We start from the raw sequence: 24,787 nt of genomic DNA, 5'->3' as shown, positions 1-24,787 counted from the left end.
CAGAGGAATGCCTGGAGCTCTGCAGCCCTCTTTCTCACTCAGCCTCAATCCCTGCTGGTTTTCACTGCCAGAAGTTATGGTGATTTCTCTACCTGGTACTAGAACCCAGGGCTGGGACCCTTCATTCCTCGTGTGGAGCTGGGAGCCCTTGCTCCTCAGGAGCATCCTCCAAAGACAAGGTTTTTCCTGCCATTTTTTAACCACCCACAGATGTGTGTGAGATCAGCTTGTTTCACATTTCCACCCCTCCTATTAGTCTTGTTGTGGCGTCTTCTGTATATCCTTAGTTGTAGGACTTCTGTTCAGCTAGATTTCAGGTGTTTCTCAATGATGCTGGTTCTATAATCTAGTTGTAATTTTGATGTGGTCATGGAAGGTTGCCAGTACCATGTTTCCCTACTCCGCCATCTTGACTGGAAGACATGTAGCTTTTCTTAACTCTATTTTATTTATTTTGTTGTTGAACTTATTGGGGATACATTGATCAATAAAATTATATAGGTTTCAAGTGTACAATTCTATAATACATCATCTGCACATTGCATTGTGTGCTCCCCATCCAAAGTCTGGCCTTCCAACTGTCCCATCCTCAACTCGCGAATGTACCTCAATCAGATTGAGGACGTTTTGAGCAAAGGCCAGCTTAGGAGTACCCTAATTAAGTTAATAACAATGTACCTACCTATATAGTTTAAGTTTAAAAAATTTGGCTCTCAAAAGAAATTTCAATCGTTGTACTGTTGATATTTGGCTCTGTTGACTAGTGAGCTTGCCGACCACTGCACTAAGCCAAACCGGCTAGGGTAAGAGCTTTTATTCTTGGTAGTTCATGAGCTAAGTCAGAAAAGTAAAACAAAGGATTCAGTTCTTCATTAGCTGCCTCCTTAGATTAGATTTTGGGATGCAGAACAAAAATTGCAGTTTTTTACAAGATCATGAATAGTATTAGAAACAAGGCAGAATGATCCAGCATCTTTCTTGTGGATATTCTTCAGGAATGGTGAGAGAAGGGTGGGGAGGCAGAGAAGACAAGGCAAAACCTATTAGTGCAAACCCTGGATTTAATTTGTAGTTTCCTGAAAATGAAGTTAAATTAGCAAACCTAATGCATTGCTGTCTGAGTCTATTCCTACATTTGCATTATATGCATAGGATTCATAGGTCTCAAACATTTTAATTATTTTCATGTGTATACAGACATACCTAATATAAACTCTGTGTGGATGTTAAATTATGAGTAGTCCATATTCCAGTGATGGCGAACCTTTTGAGCTCAGCGTGTCAGCCTTTTGAAAAACCCTAACTTAACTCTGGTGCCGTGTCACATATAGATTTTTTTTGATATTTGCAACCATAGTAAAACAAAGACTTATATTTTTGATATTTATTTTATATATTTAAATGCCATTTAACAAAGAAAAATCAACCAAAAAAATGAGTTCGCGTGTCACCTCTGATAAGCGTGTCATAGGTTCACCATCACTGCCATATTCTGTATATCTTTTATACAAAGTGTACAGTAAGTGTATCTTCATTTAGTCCTAAATTCATGACAGTGTTGTTTTTACCTGCATTGTTTTTCTAGATTTCTGTATGTTGTTCATAGATACCCTATATTAAGGTAAAGGATTTCCTTTCGAAGTTTGGTGGGTGTATTTCTTATAAGTAGATGTGTCTTATTATTGTATATTCCTAATTCTTCTTTCACTGTCACTGTCATTATACATTTTACTACATATGCTAGAAATGCCCAGTGTATTGTTACTGTTTTAAACTCATCTTTCTGAGCAATTAAAAATATGAAAAAGAAAAGCTTCTATTTTACTTTCATTTATTCTTCATTTATTTTTGTACATCCAAGTTTCTGATTTGTACCATATATTATATGCTTTCTGCCTGAAGAAGTTCCTAATATTTCTTAAAGGGTGGCTCTGGTTGCGTTGAATTCTCTGGTTTGTTTGTTGATCTGGGAAAGTCTTTTTAATTTATGAAGGATATTTTTGCTAGATATGGAATATTGGTTGGGCAGTTTTTATTCTTTCAACATTTTATTTATTTTAAAAAATTTAAAATTTTTGATATTTAGAGGAAGGTAGGGATAGAAGGAGAAAGAGAGAGAGAGAGAGAGAGAGAGAGAGAGAGAGAGAGAGAGAGAGATTTCTCCACTCATTTATGCATTCAATGATTCTTGTATATGCCCAGACCAGGGATTGAACCTACAACCTTAGTGTATTGGGATGATGCTCTAACCAACTGAGCTACCTAGCCAGGGTTTCTTTCAACATTTTAAAGTTGTCACTCCACTCATTATCTTGTTACTTACAAAGTTTCTGACAAAGTTTATTATAATATTTATTCTTGTTCCTCTTTATATGTTTTACCTTCTCTGGCTATCTTTAAGATTTACTCTTTGCTTTTCAGCAATTTGAATATGATATACCTAGATATGTTTTTGTTTTGTTTTGGTATTCAGTCTTTTTTTTGGTGTTGGTGTCTTGTCACTAATTTTGGTAAGTTCTCAGCCATTCACATATTTCTTCTTCATTCTCTCTTCTACTTCTGGCATTATACTAGTAAATATGTGTATGTTACATTGTTTGATATTTTCCCACAGTTCTTGTATTTTCTCTCGTTTTATTTTCCTACTCTTCTTTTTTTCTTTTCTTTACATTTCAGTATGGGTAATATCTATTAGCCTATCTTCCAGTTCACTTCCTCCCTATCCCTTGAGTTGTTTCAAGTCTACTAATAAGCGTGTCAAAATTATTTTTTACATTCTGGCTAGGTGGCTCAGTTGGTTGGAGTGTCATCCCGTACTCCAAAAGGTTGCAGGTTCCATTCCTGGTCAGGGTACATACCTAGGTTGAAATATTTGATATTGTAGAAAACCACAAGTTTTCTTCTCTAGTCCTTTTAGGGTGGAATTGTGTTAATCTGTTAGGGGCTGGGCTATGTTTGAAGTTTATTATTGCTGTCGTTATCAGAGTTGACATTTGTAGTTTCCATCAGAACCAGAGACTTCAAATTTCCCTAATGCCTCTTATCTCATTTGGCTTTGGGTTTTTCCTTTGTGCTGTTTCTCAGAGTGTAATCTGTCTCTTGCAGCTGTGTTCCACTGTTATTTTTGCTCAAAACTTGTTGGCATGGTAATGGAGAATGAGGGAGTTCTGTGATGATCTATTAAGCCTCATATTTAGGCATGTATTATAACCTGGGTCTTTTTAAAAAGAAATTTTTTATTGATTTCAGAAAGGAAGGGAGAGGGAAGTGAGAGAGAGAAACATCAATGATGAGAGAGAATCATTGATTGGCTGCCTCCTGCATGCCCCCTGCAACCCAGGCATGTGCCCTTGAGAGGAACAGAGCCAGCTAGAACCTGGGTCTTGGAAGTGTAGCTTTCACAAGACTTTCCACTTTACTTTCAGGGGTGGAGTGTCTACCCTTCTTTCTTTTTCCCCAACTGGTGTCTAGGATAGGTTTTTAAAGCCATTTCTTTTTTAGCTAAGGTTTTTAAAGCTTTTTTAAAAGTCCCCTCCACTCCCACCCCTCTGCATTAAGGTTATTTTTTCTTTAGAGATAGTGAAGACTGGATATGTCAATCTCCTTTCCTTTCCTCTAGCTATAGTAAGATTCTTATCTGTGTTCTCAGGGTACATAGGCCTTGATTAATTTTTCCTTGCAGATTAAGCCTTTTATTCCGTAGGGAGGTAGGGCAAATAGGTCTGGGTCAATTGGCACTGCCTGCTATTCTACTCTTCAAGCTCCTGAGGGTAGGAATGAGGAGCTTTCTTTGATTTCTCCCACCTCTTATCCCATCCCCCATTAATAAGCCTTTTGAAATTCCAACCTGTAATAGGGTGGGAATTCTCCTATGATTACATCCCTCAGGGACTTCACACTCTCATGTTAGCTCATATTCAGTCTTCAGCAATTTGTCAACATTTGGGGTTTAATCTTTCTAACTGCATTGAGATTCATCCATGCTCTTGTGACTGTTTCCTTTAGTCAGAGAGAAGGCTTTTTCCTCCTTCAGGGTTTTAGTTGCTTGTCCAGCCTCTGTGTTGCTCCATCCAGGTGGCATTGCCTAGAGCAGCGGTTCTCAACCTGTGGGTCGCGACCCCTTTGGGGGTCGAACGACCCTTTCACAGGGGTCGCCTAAGACCATCGGAAAGCACATGTTGAATATATAATTACATATCGTTTTTGTGATTAATCACTATCCTTTAATTATGTTCAATTCGTAACAATGAAAATACATCCTGCATATCAGATATTTACATTACGATTCATAACAGTAGCAAAATTACAGTTATGAAGTAGCAACAAAAATAATTTTATGGTTGGGGGTCACCACAACATGAAGAACTGTATTAAAGGGTCACGGCATTAGGAAGGTTGAGAACCACTGGCCTAGAGGTTGGGTTAGGTCTGACAGTGGTTCTCAACCCGTGGGTCGCGACCCCTTTGGCGGTCAAACGACCCTTTCACAGGGGTCGCCTAAGACCATCCTGCATATCAGATATTTACATTATGATTCATAACATTAGAGTTATGAAGTAGCAACGAAAATAATTTTATGGTTGGGTCGCAAAATGAGGAACTGTATTTAAAGGGCCAGAAGGTTGAGAACCACTGGGTTGGGAGAAAATGGGGGAGTAGGGAGAGTAATTTCCTCTACTCGCTAAACCTTAGGAATACACTTTGTGGTTATAGAAAAATTTGAGACTTGCCTTAGAACTCAGCATATGATCTGTTTTTATAAATGATCTTTTTGTGCTTGATTATTTGTTCTGCAGTTACTGGGTGCTTTGTCATATGAATGTCTATTTAAGTCCAGCTTGTTAATCATGCTATTCAGATCTATATTTTTATCTATTTCCCCCCTTTTTTGGGTCATTTGTTCTATCAACTACTGATAATAATTTCCTCATTATGCTTATGGATATTTTTCACTTGTAATTTTGCTAAGTTTTGGAGGCTATATAATTATATGAATACAGATGTTAAAATTGTTATATCTTTCTAATGAAGTATACATTTCATCCTATAAATTATAGCTGTTAATGTTTTTGCATTAAAGTCTGCTTTGTGTATGTACTAAACTAGAGCAACTTTATTTTGTATGACCTTTTTCATACTTTTTATTTTTAGATGTGATTCTTGTAAGCACCATAATAGTTGAATTTTGTTTATTTATTTATTTTTGGTTAATTTTTTTAAATTATACTTTACATTTACTGTTTTGTATTACTTTCAGGTGTACAGCATAGTGCTTAGACGATCCTATAGTTTACAAAGTTCCTCCTGTTATTTGCAGTACCCACCTTTTAAAAAATTTAGTCTAATAATTTTTATCTTTTGATCCAGTTACATTTAATATAATTACTGGAATATTTGGTTTTACATTTGACATCATACGTTTTGCTATTTATATGTTCCACTTTTTGGTGATTGTGCTCCCTCTTTTTGCATTTATTTGGGTATTTTAATTCTGTTTTTTCTTTTTTCAAAAAATACATTTTGAATTGTTTCAGAGGGGAAGGGAGAGGGAGATAGAGACATCAATGGTGAGAGAGAATCATTGATTGGCTACCTCTTGCATGCCCCCTACTGGGGATTGCCACAATCCGGGTATGTGCCCTGACCAGGAATCAACTGGTGACCTCCTGGTTCTTAGGTTGACGCTCAACCGCTGAGTCACACTGGCCAGACCTATTTTTCCTTTCTATTAATATAGAAGTTATATACTCTTTTGCTCCTTTCTTAAATGTTTATCCTAGAAATTAAGACATGTATTTTTCTTTTTTAAAGTGTGAGAGTTTATTTTTTGAATACATAATGTAGTTATGAGGTACAAAATTCAAAATATACAGAAGGTTATATGATAGAAAGACCTCTCTCACACCTGCCCACCAGCTGCCCAGTTCTCTCTAGATGGCTCAGATGTGTATCCACTAGTACAGTCACCTTGCCTCTTTACTGGCCCCCAAACATACTGTATTTACTGCTGTCTAAGCTGGAAGTCTTGGTTTCTATCTTCCTGTTTATTCATCTTATCCTTTAAAGCTCAGTTAAAGTCTTTTTCTCTTTCATAAAATTTTCCTAAACAAATCTAATTCTAACTGCTTTTCCAGAAGTCTGATGTTAATTGCAGTTTTCCTCACACATTTTAGCGCTTAATTGTGTTGTTTTCGGTTATTTTCTTTAAGTTTGAAGTATGTAAATCTTTCAGTGCTAGATTGTGTGTTCTTTGAGGGCAGGATAATATGTCTTATTTGTTGTATATAATGCTGAGCACATAGCAGATGTCCCCAAAATACTTGTTTAATTAAATTGCTTCCTGATAATGGCTGTCAGAAGCTGATTTTTCAGGAAATTTTCAATTTTGGTGCATCTTGAATCTCAATTATACATGGTAGATATAGTTTTTAGAGTTGCTTTTGAATGCAAAATTATAGATACAGAATTGGAAGCTACTTGAAAAAAATATTTGCTTATAAAATTGTGTTGTTTTTCATGTACTTGTATTTCATATTGTATTAAGATTAGTATTATTAGGATATCTATTTCTAATTCCATATCATAGTGTAAAAATATTCATTGCTACTTATGACATGTGCCACTTTTAAGTATTGATAAGTTAATTTTTTTCCCAAATATATTTTTTGATTAAAAATTTTCTTGAGTTTTGAATAATTAGAAAATAATGAAAAATATTGGGAAAAATTGCCCTATTTCTACCAGTGATAGAGAAATGTTAACATTTTATGTATATACTCAGTATTTTTCTCTGTGTATATAATAGATAATAAGTTCTCCCCTCTAAGTTTCTCACTTAATTCTTAATGTTTGCTTTTCAGCTTTTACTAAAAGGATTCCTGTATACTTTAGAAGTGCTTGAGGAAGAGTGATAAAGGCAAGTATCCAACTCTTTATTGTTAATGAAATAACTGGTTCATTGTCAAACCAGTAAGCTTTGGTTACCACACCTATCAAAAAAAAAGTATATATATATATAAGGAAGAAAAACTTAAAGGCAAAAAAGAAAAAAGGATTTGTATATAATTTGGAATTTTTTTAAAGCACCCTCATAAACATTCAACAGATTTTAAAAACATAATTTTTAACTTCTTTTTTCTTTCTTTCTTTATTGATTAAGGTATTACATATGTGTACTTATCCCCCCATTAACTTCTGATACTAATTCAGAACAACTTGTTTCTTAAATGTGAACTAATGGTGTATTGTATTTTGGCAAAATGGGTTCTATAAAAATTGTTAAAAATTCTGAGAATTTAACAAAGTTACCTTAAATGTTTGGTATGTAGGTGGTTTTTTCTCCTCTTTCCCCCCTTTCACTCCTTCACCCTGCCCCCTTTTAGTCATGTCCTTCTGTTCCTTTTTCTTTTCTTACTTCCTCTAGTTAACTTATAAGAACTCTACTTTTCAGAGAAGCTGAGTGAATAAAAGAGAAGCCAACATTTCCTTCTTACAAAAGCACACTTACTTTGCAGTTGAACTTGTGTTAAACTAGGGGTCTCAATATAGTTAGTTATTCAGGGAATTTTATAAACTGAGCAACAGTTATTATTTATTTGAATTTTACAGAAGAAAATAGAGGATTCCTAAAAAACTTTGCCATTGTTGAATTTCTTTAGTGCTTGCATTCTTCCCCCCCCCCCCCCCAAACGATATGAATGTCCCTTATTGGTTGCAATAGGAAGTGGAAAAGGAAGGGGATACGACAGCTTCGGCTCTTGTGACTTTCACAGACTCTGTGGCCACCCTCCCCCTCCCCTTTCTTTTTGTATATATTTTTATTGATTTCAGAGAGAGTAAGAGAGAGGGAGGGAGAGAGAGAGAGAGAAACATCAATGATTAGAACATCATTGATCAGCTGCCTCCTGCACATCTTCTACTAAGGATTGAGCCCACAACCACGGCATGTGCCCTGATTGGGAGTCAAATTGTGACCTCCTTGTTCATAGGTTGACACTCAGCCACTGAGCTACACTGGTTGGGCTTGTGCTTACATTGTTACTGTCAGCAATTTTATAGAGTTAATTATTGCAACGTTACTGTCTTTGATATTTTTGGCACAGCATTTGATCTTCCTTAATATTTGACTTATATTGAAAGGTGGCCTTAAAGATTTCCTGTTGACCTGCAGAAAATTTTAGCAAGAGTCAAAATTTAGACCATATTTCTTGTTTGTTGATATCACAGTAATAATGCAGATGATAGCTACCAGATTACATTTTACCAGGTGTACCAGTTAATATTGTGGATTTTGTAATCAAAGAAAACACAATAATTTCAAGAGAAACATCAAAATTGCTTTATTCAAAGTAATGTCCATCACTAGCTACACAGTGCACCCCCCCTCCCCATATTTCAGGTAATTTGTGGATACCGTCCCAATAGAACTTTTCTTGTTTCGAGGCAAACCATTCAGAGACCCAATTTTCCACTTCTTTGTACGTTTTGAAGTGCTGCTCAGAAAGTGCGCATGCCATCCATCAGAACAAGTGGTAATCTGAAGGAACAAAGTCTGGTGAATACAGCGGGTGGGTTAATATTTCCCAGACAAGATCTTTTAACGTGTCTTTAACTGGTTTTGAAGTGTGTGATGATGCGTTATCATGAAGCAGAATTACTTTGCCCTGTCTTCCAGAACATTCTGGTCATTACACGATCAAAGCATGGTTCAAACTGATGATTTGTTGTTGGTAGCGAACAGTATTAACGGTTTCACCTGGTTTTAGAAGCTCATAATACACCACACCTTCCTGACCCCACCAAACGCAGAGCATTGTCTTCTTTCCAAAGCAATTTGGCCTTGCAGTCAATGTTGATGGTTGACCTGGATCAACCCATGATTTTGTGCATTTGGGATTCTCAAAATAAATCCAGTTTTCATCGCCAGTCACAATTCGATGCAAAAACGACTTTCTTTCGTGCCGTTGAAGCAACATTTTACTGATGACTTTTCAGTTTTCCATTTGTCTTTTCTTCAGTTGATGTGGCACCCATTTTCCTTTAAAGTCTTTCCCATTGCTTGTAAACGATCAGAAATTGTTTGCTGGGCAACGTTTACTCTTTCTGCAAGTTGTTTTTGAGTTTGACACGCATCTTCATCCAATAATGCTTGTCATTGTTGGTCTTCAAACTTTTTCGGTTGACCTGGACGTTCTTTGTCTTTCACATCGAAATCATCACTTTCACAGCGTTTAAACCAGCGCTCACAAGTATCTTGAGATGGAGCATGTTCACCATAAGCTTCCTGAAGTATTCAACAGCACTTTTCTTCAAAATAAAGTAATGAATTATAACTTCCCACAAATGCTCTTTTTTTGGCACGAAATTTGACATTTTTAAGTGTAAAAATACCTATGATGTTAACACCTTCAGAAAATTTGACATACGAAGTTTTGAAGCTTGCTGTCAATACATCAAAATAGCATACATATCAAATCGCATATATATCAACATATGTGTAACTCCAGCTATTGAAAAAATCCGCATTATTAACCAGTATACCTGGTATCGTCAATGTAATAGGTTGTTTTTCAAACTTCTTTTCTTAGCACTTGATGTTTAAAACTCAACTTAGAGTGCCATGTTAGGTAAGCCTGTGCTGGTTAGTATGGTTATGTCTTGCCTTTAGAAATCCAAGAATTTATTCCTGTACTATTACATAATCATTGTATTTGTGTAGATAGCCTGTGCAAGCTTTGGCTTGGAGATTGACATCCTATTTCTAGATTTTCTTAGGAATGCTGGCATTTCCTTATAATTAATCATCACTTTAAATTATATGAAAATAAATGATGTCCAAATGCTAGTGAAATCTCAAATGAATTTAGTAACATATAAAATGTACCATATTTTTCATTAAATATAAGAGAAGCATAAGATCACTTGATTAGTTTCTAACACTGCCCAAAGGATTAGGTTTGTTGAGTAATAAATTCCTTATAATTCCTTTTACCTTTATATATGAAACAAGTAGGTTTTCCAACTAATATTGACATTGTGCCTTTATTCATGGTACCTTTTACCTCTCATGGGAGAAATTTATCTTATATATTTTACTTTCTAAACCAACAAGAAAATCATTTGTGTTATTTAGGTAACGAAATACAAAGAAGGAAAAAAGTAAATTACTTCTTCATTATCAATCTGCTGCTTTCACATCCTCCTATCTTCTCAGAGTCTAACTAGCCCAGTGCAAGAAGAGAGATTAGTTGATGTACAGTGTTACTGGATTATTTTGGTAAATTTTCTCTGAGAAGTTCAAAGCTTTGCAGAGTGGAACTAATTCAATAACTATTAGTCTACCCTACAAACTCATGAGGGAAGGTGAAGATAATTAAATATAGTATACTATGGCAACATTTTTGCCCACAAGGAGCCCCAGAAAACTCCAGTAGAGACCAAGATAGCCATTCATCTAATAAGGATTTAGGGTTTTTTCTTTCTTGGCTTTCCTATAGAAAAAAAGAAAAAACAACCCAGAAGTAATGTACAGTCAGGAAAAGGGTATAGCAGGATTTTAGTGTGGCCACAAAGAATTTGAGTGAAAGGCACTAAAATTTCCCATTCTCGTAGCTGCTATTTGCTTAGTTTGGGAGCAAAGAATTTTGTGGTATTTAGAAAAAGAGAGACAGTATCTTTTACCTCATCACATTATTTATGCTTCTGAGTCATGAAGAGGTCAGGAGATGGGGAAATAGGCATGAAAGAATATGAACAGCAGAGCCACAATGACATTGCCCATATACATGTTAAGAAGGTCTTCTGAGAGTAGCTACCAGGAAGAAAACTAGTAGGTTTACATTCCTGTTCCTCTGAACTCTAGTAGCCTTGAGTTTATGGTAAACTTACTATATCCAGCTAATTAATGCCTTCTAGATTACTACTTGGTGGCAAGGAGTCCTCATTTCTCTAGAACATGACCACCTTGGTGCTTCATTGTTAGTGACTTAAACTGTTCAGAGTACTTGGGGTAGTGTAGGGAGTTTTAAAGGTCTTTGAACTTTGAACAAAAAAATTAGGGAAAATATGGACATAAAGAACTTCTTCCTATACCATATTTTGTCCTCTCTAGCAGGTTCTGTGCCTCAATGCAATTTTGTTTTATATATTTCTGTGATGAAAAATCTCATGCCTACCATCTCTCCTCCTCTTTTTGTGCATGTGATTTCCGTAACCATGGCAGTTGTGCTGACCTTACATTTTTTAGTTTCAGCTTCCTTTTAATTTCCTGCATTTAATATTGGTGTGTGGTTGTTGCTGTTTGATCTTTCTTTTTCCCTACTCTTTTATTATACCCCAGTTATTGTGTTATTTCTTTGCTTTTGAATTTTTGTGGATATATGGGAAGCTTCTGTCAGGGATGATACTATTCAGAGAAAGGGAGTTCCTAGAATATCTTTTCCTGATAGCTGGTACTGAGCAAAACTCTAGTCTCTCTGAAAACAGATCCTGTCTGGATTATTCACTCATGTAGTGCCCCAAGGTCATTAGTGCTTCAACAGATAGTTCAGCTTACAAGATTTTTTCTCTTCTATTTTCTTCTTAAAGAGCAAACTTTTCAGCCAGTAACTTTGATGAATATGAATGGTAACTAGAAATTCCTCTTTTCCATTAAAATACACACAGTTAGGTTGTGATATCTACTTATTATTACGGTTTGAATTTACTGAGTTTCAGCAGTTGAATAATTAACAGTGGTTATGAATGAAAGGAATTAAATCACCCCAGCAAGACTATACATATTGAATGTTATGTTCTCTCTTGATTTTCCAAGCAATGGCTGTTTATCAACTATTATTGTGGTTTCCATTCCAAGATGACTGCTCTAGTATTCAATTTTTCATATATTAAAACTTGTAGGGATTTAAAAAAAAAACATTGCTGTTTTCATTTCCTATGTACTTGTTTCTGAGCTTTTTCTCTTATTCTAGAAAATAATCATTACCCACTATCTAGAAAACTGTCTTTTAATCTTCTGATTAAAGATTGCTTAACGATAGTGCTCATTTGTTTGGCTAGTGGCATGTTTTTCTTTAACACTGGAGTTTCTGCATGGATTTATAATATGAGGTTCTTCTTCTTCTTCTTCTTCTTTTTTTTTTAAGCATTAGATAGGCATGAAGCCTCCATCTCACAGCTGCATGTGTAGTTACTATTGAAGCAAATGCCTACCTAATTTGACAGTCTTGGTGTGTTTAAAATTTTTGAGTTTGCAAATAAGCATATTAAGTCTACTGATGGAGCCTTCGGGCAGTGAACAGTTATATGAGGACCCTGATCCTGGAGGCAGATCCCAAGATGCAGAGGCCAGAAAGCAGACAGAATCAGAACAAAAGTTGTCTAAAATGACTCACAATGCTTTGGAGAACATTAATGTGATTGGCCAAGGCTTGAAGCATCTCTTCCAGCACCAGCGCAGGAGGTCATCTGTGTCTCCACATGATGTGCAACAAATTCAGGCAGATCCAGAACCTGAAATGGATCTGGAAAGCCAGAACACATGTGCAGAGATTGATGGTGTCCCCACCCACCCCACAGCTCTGAATCGTGTCCTGCAACAGATCCGAGTGCCACCCAAGATGAAGAGAGGGACGAGCTTGCATAGTAGGCGGGGCAAGCCAGAGGCCCCAAAGGGAAGTCCCCAAATCAACAGGAAATCTGGCCAGGAGATGGCAACTGTTATGCAGTCTGGCCGACCCAGGTCTTCATCCACTACTGATGCTCCTACCAGCTCTGCTGTTATGGAAATAGCTTGTGCTGCTGCTGCTGCTGCTGCATGTCTTCCAGGGGATGAGGCAACTGTAGAGCGGGTAAGTCTGTTAGAGTTTCTTTTTCTGTTATTGTTCTTTCTATCAGGGATTCTTTAAACTTTTCTTTGGTAACTAAAAAGAGATAGCAAGAGATATCTCAAAGTTGTGGTAAAAGATAGTTCCTGTTTTTGTTAAAGGGAATGAATAATAATTATTGCAGCTAATGAATGCATGCTTATAATTATATTCCTATTTGCTTCCTAACATACTGCTATATTTTGTTTATTTTACTCTTTTGCTAAAATCATCAGTATACTTTATGTGTTCTTTATGTCTTAAAAATCTCAGTTTTATGGTAGAGGAACAAAGATGCTTTGTTGTTGCTTTGGTTTTGCACATGAATTAGCTTTCTTACATTAATCAAGGTAATGAATAAAGTTCTAGAATCTGGGTGTGTCTGCTTAGTGTGGAAATATAAATTGCTTATAATTTTCATACACACTGTGCCATTCAGTATACATTTTGCTTTCTGCAGTAGAGCATATACATTCTTTATTTTTTAAATAGTGGCTTTCACACTTTATTTTTTAAAATATGTTTTGATTGATTTTAGAGAGGAAGGGGGGAAGAGAGAGAGAGAGAGAGAGAGAGAGAGAGAGAGAGAAGAAAGAAAGAAAGGAAGAAAGAAAGAAAGGAAGAAAGAAAGAAAGAAAGAAAGAAAGAAAGAAAGAAAGAAAGAAAGAAAGAAATATCAATGATGAGAGAGAAACATTAATCAACCGCTTCCTGCAAGGCCCCCTATCAGGCATCGAGCCCACAAGCAGGGGACAAGAAAAGGGGAAAAGAAAGTTTTTCCTTTTTTCAAATATTGGTAACTAGATCAGCTTGTTTGAATGAAGGCAGAAATCTAAGCAGTGACAAAGGCTGATTTCAACACTACCCCTTTTTGGTTTCTTTTGTTTTTGTTGTTTCTTATGTTATTACTTCTAAATAACTTGTCTTTTTCCAATGAGTAGCAGTGGAAATAAAATACTGGAATGATTCCCTAAAGTTATTTTTAAAACTGTTCATCATTATAATATAAGCAATGACATTCTGGATTCTCAGATATCTAAACAAAATAATAAGAACAAAAAAGTAATTATTTACAGTATCTAAGATAAGGTCTCTTCTGTTTAGTGAGTTAGCCAGTTAAATAAATAATCTCCATGGAGCTATTTCTGCATAGCAGGGTTGAGGGTGGGGTGGAAAAGAGCTCAAATTAAAGTCTCACATTAACCATAATATAATGTTGCATAATTATAGTTAAGAAAGGGGGATGAAGGTGAGAACTATTCCTGTATCGTCTTTCTTACTGCCATAAAACACCAAGAAGCTTGGTGTTTTGAGAATACTGAATTTTAATGACTCATTTGATAATTGAGAATCTTTTCCATGTACTTGATAATAATTTTGCAAGAATGTTTTGTGGAAGTGAAATTGTTTTAATGTCATTATATGGATCATACTCAGCTTGTTGAGTATATAATGATGCAAGACTTTTATGTATATAATATAATTTAAGTTGCATGTCAGCTTTTTGAGGTATGTCTGATCTCCATTTGTACAAACAAGGTAATTAGAGCTTAGGAAATTTTTAAAATTTACTTAGACCAGAGAGCGCGTCCATGGCTGAGTCTAAGTTCTTTGCTCATTTTACCATAGCACAGATGCCTCAATATTGTAAGTTTTTATTATGTATTTAGTGGGAAAGGTGTAATATAAAGACAGAGAGTGTAGAAGATTGTAGAAGGATCTAGACTGCCAAAAAGTTAGTAACCTACCAACTAGTTGGAAGGTACATCTAAGTAGGCTAATTTTCCTAAAACACCTAAGAAAAATTAAACAATTTGTTTTAACAATTAAAACAAGATTTGAAGCCCAAAAACTAACTCTTGTAGAGAAATGAGTAAGGTAGAAATTTGGATAAAAGAAAGAAGTAAAGGTTTCTGAATGCTTTCCGTATCTATTGTCAAAAGGTGGCAGTGAAATTGCTAAAAGTCCAGAAGTCATTATAGCCTTTCTAACCTCCAAACAGTGCTTTAAAATAAGAAAAGAAAAAAGAAAAAATAGGGGAAAGAGAGGTAATTGACTGATTTATCCTTGTTTTCAGGTAATCTGACTGGCAGGTAATCTGGCAGTTAATAGCAATGATTATTTTTAATTCTGTGTTTTTAGTTATTTTTTCCTTGCCAAGTTTATATAGCCACCTGGAGGGGTAAGACAAGAGTGCTGGAGCGTTATCTTAAGAATGTTCCACTTTTCTTTTTGAGTCTGTCATTAACACATCATCTAGGTTGGGAGTGACTTCTATAATCATTTTATTCAGCTCTGCAACATTCTCCCTAAGTGGTTAACTGGTCTCTCAGAATCTCAAAGATTACCATTCTACTTGTGATGTTTCTATTAGACAAATCCAACATATTAAATTGAAATCTGGTTCCCTGTATTTCTCCAGTTAATGCCAATCAGAATGTGTGTAATGCCTCTGCAGACATGAATAGTTTTCACAATGTGTGTGTCTGAATAGTTCCTTCTTTAGGCTAATAATACCTAGTCCAGTGATGGCGAACCTATGACACGCATGTCAGAGGTGACACGCGAACTCATTTTTTTGGTTGATTTTTCGTTGTTAAATGGCATTTAAATATATAAAATAAATATCAAAAATATAAATCTTTGTTTTACTATGGTTGCAAATATCAAAAAATTTCTATATGTGACACGGCACCAGAGTTAAGTTAGGGTTTTTCAAAATGCTGACACGCCAAGCTCAAAAGGTTCGCCATCACTGACCTGGTCCTTGGGATATTCTTTTTTATTTTTAATTCAACAAATATTTATTGACCCAGTCATTCTAAGTGTTAGAATGCTGTAGTGAATTCTCACTACAAACACTGTACTGTAAAGTATTACTATCTCATAAATTAGTTTATAAGTGAGGAAACAGAAAATTGAAGTCAAAGTGACTTGTCAAGTTCACCCACTTAATAAGCTTACTGGATGTCAGACCAAGTCTTTCTAACTCCAAAGTCATACTTTTGACCACTGTTCTTTGCTACAGTGAGTCTTGCCAAGAATAATCTCATAGCCATCAATTAGACCTGGAGTAGATAGTTCTAGGAGAAAGCTGACCTAAAGAATGGCTTAAATTACCTTCTAGCTATGAGATTCTGGGGTTCCTTGAGATGCTAAATGAGTTAGGGGACTGGGTTCCACTGGGAAACTCCCAACAAATCAAGTAGATTATTAGCAGTCACATATTTAAGTTCGTAGTTTTAGCAATTCACCGAGGACACCAGAGGTCCATGTAAAATATGGATGCTTCACAAATCATCCTCCTGCAGAGGCCTCAAGCTAGGTTATGGGACTAACTCTTAACAAGTCATCTTCATGCAGGAGGTCCCAACCAGGTTATGGGACTAACTCTTAACAAATGTTGGCCTAAAATCTGAAATTTGCAGGGATTTGTATGGTTAGTAAATAACTTTAGGATTTGCACTTTGGTCAATAAGGTGTTTTATCCTTTTAAATAACAGGAAGTTGACATAATGTCTTAAAAACCCAATTTAAATGTGTTTTTCTTTTTAAAGATCCTAGATATGGTATCTTTCCAAAGATTCATTTTTCATTTGCTTGTCTTGTTTTAGAATATTACTTATTTGCCTTGTCCAGTTTGGCTCAGTGGATAGAGCATCAGCCTGGGGACAAAAGTGTCTTGGGTTCGATTCCGGTCAAGGGCACATGACCAGGTTGTGGGCTCGATCCCCAGTGTGGAGTGTGCAGGAAGCAGCGATCAATGATTCTCTCTCATCATTGATGTTTCTATCTCTCTCTCCCTCTCCATTCTTCTCTTAAATCTATATATATACACACACATATATATGTATATATATATATATATAGAGAGAGAGAATATTCCTTATGATAATATGAACATTTTCTTTAAAAACAAAGTATTTCCTGTTTCTGACTATAAAAAAGCATTTGATATGGTATGCATGCTATGCTTTAAACAGTAATGTACTTGAAAAACTAATTTTAAGAATAACTATCATTTTAAATGTTAATTGAAATGGACTTGATATCTTATTTTTTAAAAAATTTATCTTTATTGTTGAAAGTGTTACAGATGTCCCCTTCTTCCCCTCCTCCCCACATTGATCCTCTCCACCCCACTCCCGCCCCCTTTCCAGGCCTTTACTGCACTATGTGTCCATGGGTTATACATAATAAGTTCTTTGGTTAGTCTCTTAGGCCCTTTCCTCCCCTGCTTCTCTCTGAGATTCGTCAGTCTATTGCATGTTTACCTGCCTCTTTTGTTTGTCAGTTTATTTTGTTCTTTAGATTCCACATGTAAGTGAGATTATGTGATTCTTGTCTTTCTGTGACTGGCTTATTTTGCTTAGCATATATTTTCTAGGTCTCTCCATACTGCCTTAGAGGGTAAAAGATCCTTTTTTATAGCTGCATAGTATTCCATTGTTTAAATGTACTGCAGATTTTTTTTTTTATCCACTCATCTACTGATGGGCACTTGGGCTGTTTCCAGATCTTAGCTATTTTAAATAGTGCTGCTATGAACATAGGGGTGCATATAGTCTTTTTTTAAATTCAATTTTATTATTTTTAAAAATCTTTAATGTTGAAAGTATTACATCTTTTCAATGCCCCTTTTATATCCCATTGACCCCCTCCAGCCTGCTCCCCCCACCCCCCCCCAATATATTCTTTCTGATTGGTGTTTCAGGATTCTTTGGATATATTCCTAGAAGTGGGATCACTGGGTCAAATGGCAGTTTCATTTTTAATTTTTTTTTTTTTAGGAAGCTCCATACTGTTTTCCATAGTGGCTATACCAGTCTGCATTCCCATTGATGTCTTCTTTTTTAAAAATGTTTATATTGCCGTAACCGGTTTGGCTCAGTGGATAGAGCGTCGGCCTGCGGACTGAAAGGTCCCAGGTTCGATTCCGGTCAAGTGCATGTACCATGGTTGCGGGCACATCTCCAGTAGGGAGTGTGCAGGAGGCAGCTGATTGATGTTTCTCTCTCATCGATGTTTCTAACTCTCTATCTCTCTACCCTCCTCTCTGTAAAAAATCAACAAAATATATTTAAAAAAAATAAAAATAAAAATGTTTATGTCGATTTTTAGAGCGAGGAAAAGAGGGCTAGAGAGGTAGAAGCATCGATGAGAGAGAAACATCATTGATTGGCTGCCTCCTACACACCCCCTACTGGGGATCGAGCTTGAAACCCACCCATGTGCCCTGACCAGGAATCCAACCGGTGATCTCTTGGTTCCTGGGTTGCCATTGATATTTTCTTGAGATTACTTCCAATGTTAATATTCTGAGGAATCCATCTTAGGCCTTTAAATGTAGATAAACTTAGTCAAATTAGATTTCATTTTTAGATTTAGGTTGGAGGAATAAAGATGTCCCCATAGGTTTTTATTTTCCTCTGAGTGTGTGTATGTGTGTGTTTGTAAGCTTAATGGAGAGCTGGGTAATCCATTTCTCTGCCACTAGCTCTGCATTTTAATACCAAGAAAATCACTTTATTATTTTGAAGAATTTCATTAAGTTCTGATGCTAAATAATTACTTATAGCTGGTTGATAGTATACTAATTATGAGTATTTAATATCTATTGAGGATCTATAATTACATAGGTAGGCCCCCTATGACCAAATAAATTTTTTTAAATAACAGGCATTAACTATCTAATGTTTTGGCCTCCAAATTATTTTGCTTATTCACACCTTTTAGTACGTCTCTAACATTTTTATGTTTAGTTATAAATTATACACATATAACTCTTTCTATATATTATGTATAACATATAAGACAAAAAATTAAAATTAAAAGAATGAAATACAAAATATAAATGGAAGTTGTAATGTTTTCTTTCCACATCCCATTGGATTATCCTGGGGTACAAGTATCCTGTTTTTAAAACAAGATTAAAAGTTAGAATAATTCCCCTTTAAATAATTTTTAGATCATATGAAAATCATTTATACTGCCTTAGGAATATGACACTTGCACAATATAGGAACAGATATTTTACAATAGAACTGTCCAGCTTTGAAGTAGTCTGCTTTGGGGGGATTGGTCAGGCAAAATGTTCTCTGTATCTATGAATCTGTTTCTGTTCTACTTGCTTGTTTGTTTTGTGTTTTAGATTCCATATGCAAGTGAAATATGGCATTTGTCTTTCTCTATTTGATATTTCACTCAACACAGTATCCTCTAGGTCCATCATGTTGTTGCAGATGACAAGATTTCATTCTTTTTTTAAAAAAATGACATGTCATATCCCATTGTATATATACATTACTTCTTCTTTATCCATTCACCTACTGACAGACACGTAAGTTGCTGCCATATTGTAAACACTGCTGCAATGAACATATGGATTCGTATATCTTTTCAATTTAGTGTTTAGAGTTTCTTCAGATAAATACCCACAAGTGGAATTGCTGGGTCCTTCTTTGTCTCTTGTTATAGCCTTTGTTTAAAAGTCTATTTTGTCTGGTATAAGTATTGCTTTTTTTTTTTTCATTTGCATGAAATATCTTTTTCCATCCCTTGAAGTGTCTTGTAGAAAGCATATGTAAAAGGTCTTTGTTATCCATTCAGCCACCCTGTGTCTTTAGATTGAAGCATTTAATCCATTTGCATTTAAAGTTGTTCATAGATATTTATTGCCATTTTATTATTTATATTTACTATCTAGTTTTTCTTCTTTTTTTAAAAATATATTTTGTTTATTTTTTACAGAGAGGAAGGGAGAGGGATAGAGAGTTAGAAACGTTGATCAGCTGCCTCCTGCGCACCTCCCACTGGGGATGTGCCGGCAACCAAGGCACATGCCCTTGGCCGGAATCGAACCCGGGACCCCTCAGTCCCCAGGCTGACGCTCTATCCACTGAGCCAAACCAGCCAGGGCTAGTTTTTCTTCTTAAAGATCACCATTTAACATTTCTTGTAATACTGATTTGGTGGTAATGAAATCAGTTAGCTTTTTCTTGTCTGGGAAGCTCATTATCTGTCCTTTGATTCTAAATGATAGCTTTGCTGGGTAGAGTAATCTTGGTGGTAGGTTCTTGCTTTTCATCACTTTGAATATTTTGTCCCATTTGTTCTGGCTTGTGAAGTTTCTGTTGAGAAATCAGCTGATGGTCTTCTGGGAGCTCTCCTATAGGTAACTAACTGTTTTTCTCCTGCTGCTTTTAAGATTCTCTCTTTGTCTTTAACCTTTGGCATTTTAATTATGATGTGTCTTGGTGTGGTCCTCTTGGGTTCATCTTGTTTGGGAGACTCTGTGCTTCCTGCACTTCTATGTATATTTCCTTCACTAGCTTAGGGAAGTTTCCTGTCATTATTTTTTAAAATAGGTTTTTAATTTCTGTACCCTTTCCTCCTTTCTGTACCCTCATGATGTGAATGTTTGTACCCTTGAAGTTGTCCCAGAGGTTTCTTAAAGTATCCTCAGTGTTTTGGATTCTGTTTTCTTTTTGCTGTACTGATTAGGTGTTTTCTGCTTCTTTGTTTTCCAAATCGCTGAGTTGATCCTCTGTTTTCTCCACTCCACTGTTAATTCCCTGTGATGTATTCTTTTTTATGTTTTAATTTTTTATTTTCACGAAAAACAATTTTAAATATAATAATGTTACATGCAATAAACATTAATACCCTATGATGTATTCTTCATTTAAGTTATTGTAGTCTTCATTACTGACTGTTTCTCTTCTATCTCCATTTTTATGTTTCCTATCTCTTTGCTGAAGTTCTTCCTGAGTTCATCTACTCTTCCCCTAAAATCATTGAGCATCCTTATAACCAGTGCTTTGAACTCTGCATCTGGTAGATTGCTTTTTGTTTAGTTCATATTCTAGAGTTTTTGTTCTCTTCTTTCATTTTGGATATCTTTCTTTGTATCATTTTGGCTGCCTCCCAAACAGATATCTCCCAGTCTTGGTAGAGTGGCCTTGTGTAGTAGGTGTCCTGTAGGGCCTAGTGGTGTAGGCCAGTGGTCAGCAAACTGTGGCTTGCGAGCTACATGCAGCTCTTTGGCCCCTTGAGTGTGGCTCTTCCACAAAATACTGACTTCTGCGCATGGGCTATGAAGTTTCAATCACACAGTACGTGCGCACCCGCATGTGGTATTTTGTGGAAGAGCCACACTTAAGGGGCCAAAGAGCCACATGTGGCTCGCGAGCCGCAGTTTGCCGACCACTGCTGTAGGCCCTACCTCCCGACACCTGAGCTAGAGCTGGGTGCTCCAGGTGCACTCCTCACCCTCATCCCCTGTTTGGGCTGTGTGCACTCTCCTATTGTAGTTGAGCCTGATTGCTGTTGGCACATCAGTGGGAGGAATTTAACCTCAGGCTAATTGGTTGCAAGGACTGGCCACAACCAGAGGATCTGCTGTGCAGGGGCCAAGTCCACAGAGCAGGACTCGATTTAATGGGGCTCTGGGGCCTAATGAGTTTGCCCCTTGAGTGTGCTGCTTGTGGAGGCGGGTGGGTTGTGCTTCAGTGTGGTGAAGTTGTCTACTGGATATGCTTGCTCTGGGGCCTCCTGGGAGTTGCAGGCCAAGGTCAGCCACCACCTGTGCCTGCCTAAGGCTACTCTACAGAGTGATCTGCAAATGGCTGTTACTTGTGCTAGGCTTGGAGGTGCCTGGGAGAGGCCAAGCTGTGAACCAAGTTCATTTGCCACTAGTGATGGCCTTGGGGACACTTAGCAAGATATACAGGCATGCCGAGGCCAAATGCTGCTTGTTTGGGGTTTGTGAACCTTTGAAAGATTTTAGGAAAATCCACAGGATGAGCCAAGATAGGCTGTTTGTATGGAAAAGCCACTGCAAGTGGCTTGGGTGGACCCACAAGTTGGGTAGGGCATGGTCTCAGGGAATCACCAGGGTGGGGTGAACAGTATTAGCCAGGTTGATGGAGACTCAGGTTGTGGCACCCACCTGTTGGCTCTGTGGGAGGAGGGCTCAGTAAGAAAACAACATTGTTTTCTGGGAGAAAGCTGTTCCTCCAGCCCTCATTGGACTATTCAGTTCATCCTATATGTCCTAGAGCCTTTTGAGCTGCTGCCCCAGTGCTGGAGCCCAAAGCAAGTAATGCCTGGGACTCCAGCAGCCCTCTCTCTCACTCAGCCACAATGCTCTTGTGGGATTCCCAAAAGAAATTCATTCTTGCAAGACGATGCACTGGAACCCTAGGCTGCAGAGCCTGGTGTAGAGTTAGGACCACTGGCTCCTCAGGCGAGGCCTCTGTAGCTGAGATATCCCTCCCTATTTTTAACCATACATGGGTGTGACCAGCCCTCTCTGAATGTCTGCCCCTCCTACCAGTCTCGATGTGCCTTCTGAGTATTCTCAGTAATAGCACTTCTGTTCAGCTGGATTTCAGGTGGTTCTGAATGATGGTTGTTCTGTAGTTTAGTTGTAATTTTGATGGCGTTTGGGAGGATGTAAGTACCAAATTTACCTACTCCACCATCTTGACGGATCTCATTGTGGTTTTGATTTGCATTTATCTGATGATTAGTGATGCTGAGCATACTTTTATATACTTGTTGGTCATTTGTATAACATCTTTGGAGAACTGTGTAAGTCCTTTGCCCATTTTAAAAATGCGTTTGGCTGCAGACTTCTCACATGTTGGAAAGAGCTAGGGAGGGTTCTATTACGAGAGCGTTAATCATGTCACATTGGGCTTTAGGAATTCAACATATGAATGGGGGGGGCATAAACATTCAAACCATACATAATACAGGAAGTTTCAAATAATATGTACATTAGTTGGGTTAAAAAACAAGCCAAGCTAGCCTGCAGATATACTGCATACTTTTATAAGTAAACTAGAGGCCTGGCGCACAAAATTCGTGCGCGGGTACGGTCCCTAGGCCTGGCCTGCAATCGGGGCCATCTTCTCCGCTGCTAACAGCCAGCTCCACCCTCCACCAGTTCCCTGTTCGCCATCAGGTGATTGGAGCCTGCAGGCTGGGGGGAGGGAGCAAGAGGTTGGCCGGCCCCACCCCTGCCACGGGTCGCCCTCTGTGTGTGGGGCGACTGGCAGGGCAGGGGCCTTGGCCTGGCACCACTGTGTCCCCCGCCACCTACCCACCCCTGGTTCCCTGTTTGCCATCGAGCAAGGGGAGCCTGCCGGCTGGGGGAAGGGACCGAGAAGTGGTCAGTGCGTGGTCAGTGTCAGAATACCACTGAGCATTTTAGGTTCCTGATGAGGGGGATGCAGAGAAGGAAAATACAATACAGTGTAGTAAGGAAGAATCAGTTGGGGAAAGGAGTTGGTGAGAGTTGGTAGAGGCTTTCCTGAAGGAACAGAAATCTAAGCCAAGATTTGGGGTTAAGTTGAAGTAGTGACTAATCATAGTGACTTGTCAAGCGGTTGTTCTGGTCATTCCGCTGTTAGGATCAATTTGCATATTACCCTTTTATTATATAGGATAGTATACAAATCCATAGTAAAAGAAGGATAAACTGATAACAGTGGTTACAATAACTAAATATTCATAAGTTACTGATATAATCTACACTAATAAAAGAGAAACATGCAAATTGACCATCCTCTGCTACACCTACTAGCCAATCAGCAAGTATGCAAATTAACCCAACAAAGATGGCAGTCCCTTCTCTGCTTCGCTCCGGCCGCAGGAAGCCCTATTCTTGCAGAAATCTTCCTGCAACGGGCCTCTAGTAAAAAATAAAGAAGAATCACAGATGAAAATTTATGAAAACATTAGTAATGGTTACTTCTGTATGGTAATATCATTAACAGACTTTCTTATTCTTTATAATTTACTGTATTCTCTTTATTATAGGAAACATTTTATCAGAAAATATTAAATTGTAGGGAGTGATTATAAATGGGCAATAAATAATTGACAAATAGTTAAAGTTCATTTTTACAAAATGGAATAGAAAAACAAGTAGAACTTAATTAGCTGTAAAGATCAGGGAATTTGTGGGTATGGAAGAGATTTGAGGAAGAGAGAGGATAATGCAGAATGTTTTAGAAACTTTTAAAGTTTTATAGAGCCGCCCTAACCAGTTTGGTTCAGTGGATAGAGCGTCGGCCTATGGACTGAAGGGTCCCAGGTTTGATTCCAGTCAAGGGCATGTACCTTGGTTGCAGGCACATCCCCAATAGGGAGTGTGCAGGAGACAGCTAATCGATGTTTCTCTCTTATCAGTGTTTCTAACTCTCTCTCTCCCTTCTTCTCTGTAAAAAATCAATAAAATATATATTTTTTAAAATAAAATTTTATAGAGCCATCAAGCACTACCTTAGTTTTTTAAGTCATTCATTCAGAAACTATCTAAGGGCCTAGTAGTTGTCAGAATACCACTGAGCATTTTAGGTTCCTGATGAGACAAGGAAAATACAATACAGTGTAATAAGGAAGAATCAGTTGGGGAAAGGAGTTGGTGAGAGTTGGTAGAGACTTTCCTGAAGGAACAGAAATCTAAGCCAAGATTTGGGGTTAAGTTGAAAGTAGTGAGATGTCTAAAGAGGGAAAGCAGAGGCTAGCACATGAAACACCTTGTACACTATTTTAAGGACTTGATTTTATAGTGTTTAAATATTTTGTGTAAGTCATGTTAGTTGTTATTTTGTTAGTTGTTATTTAGTTGCTAGGCACTTAGTAGACACATAATAAACTCTCTTCCCCATCTTTCTTCTCCCTTTCCTTCTCTCCTTTGTATGTATTCACTGCAGGTGATGCATGGCATAAGTTTTTTTTTTGTTTTTTTTTTAAAGGAAATTAATGCAAGCCCTAAAGCATTGGTGATACAAAAGGAGACAACCTTAATTTTAGCATTTTTGAATGAGCCATGTCCAATTTATCAAAATAAAAATGTTATTTGACATGGTTGGCTATTCTTTAAATCAGCCATCATGATGAGTTAGTTATGG

The 24,787-nt window shown here is 37.1% G+C and overlaps 1 protein-coding gene across 2 annotated transcripts in view; it reads left to right on the top strand.

Moving 5' to 3' along the window:
* Positions 1-24,787, top strand: part of TMCC1 (transmembrane and coiled-coil domain family 1) — a 164,027-nt gene that overhangs the window by 44,150 nt on the left and 95,090 nt on the right. The window contains exons 3-4 of one of the 2 annotated variants that reach the window (XM_081105661.1): positions 6,861-6,916; positions 12,144-12,848. In XM_081105661.1, the coding sequence (XP_080961787.1) occupies positions 12,276-12,848 (573 nt within the window). In that variant the 5' untranslated portion in view covers positions 6,861-6,916; positions 12,144-12,275. The remainder of the gene's footprint in view (positions 1-6,860; positions 6,917-12,143; positions 12,849-24,787) is intronic. The other variant, XM_081105665.1, reaches the window with a different exon arrangement.

Source organism: Myotis nattereri (assembly GCF_964212035.1).
Source record: "Myotis nattereri genome assembly, chromosome: 14".
NCBI lineage: Eukaryota > Metazoa > Chordata > Mammalia > Chiroptera > Vespertilionidae > Myotis > Myotis nattereri.
The sequence above is the reverse complement of the archived record's forward strand: the minus strand, read 5'-3'. Positions and strand labels throughout refer to the sequence as shown.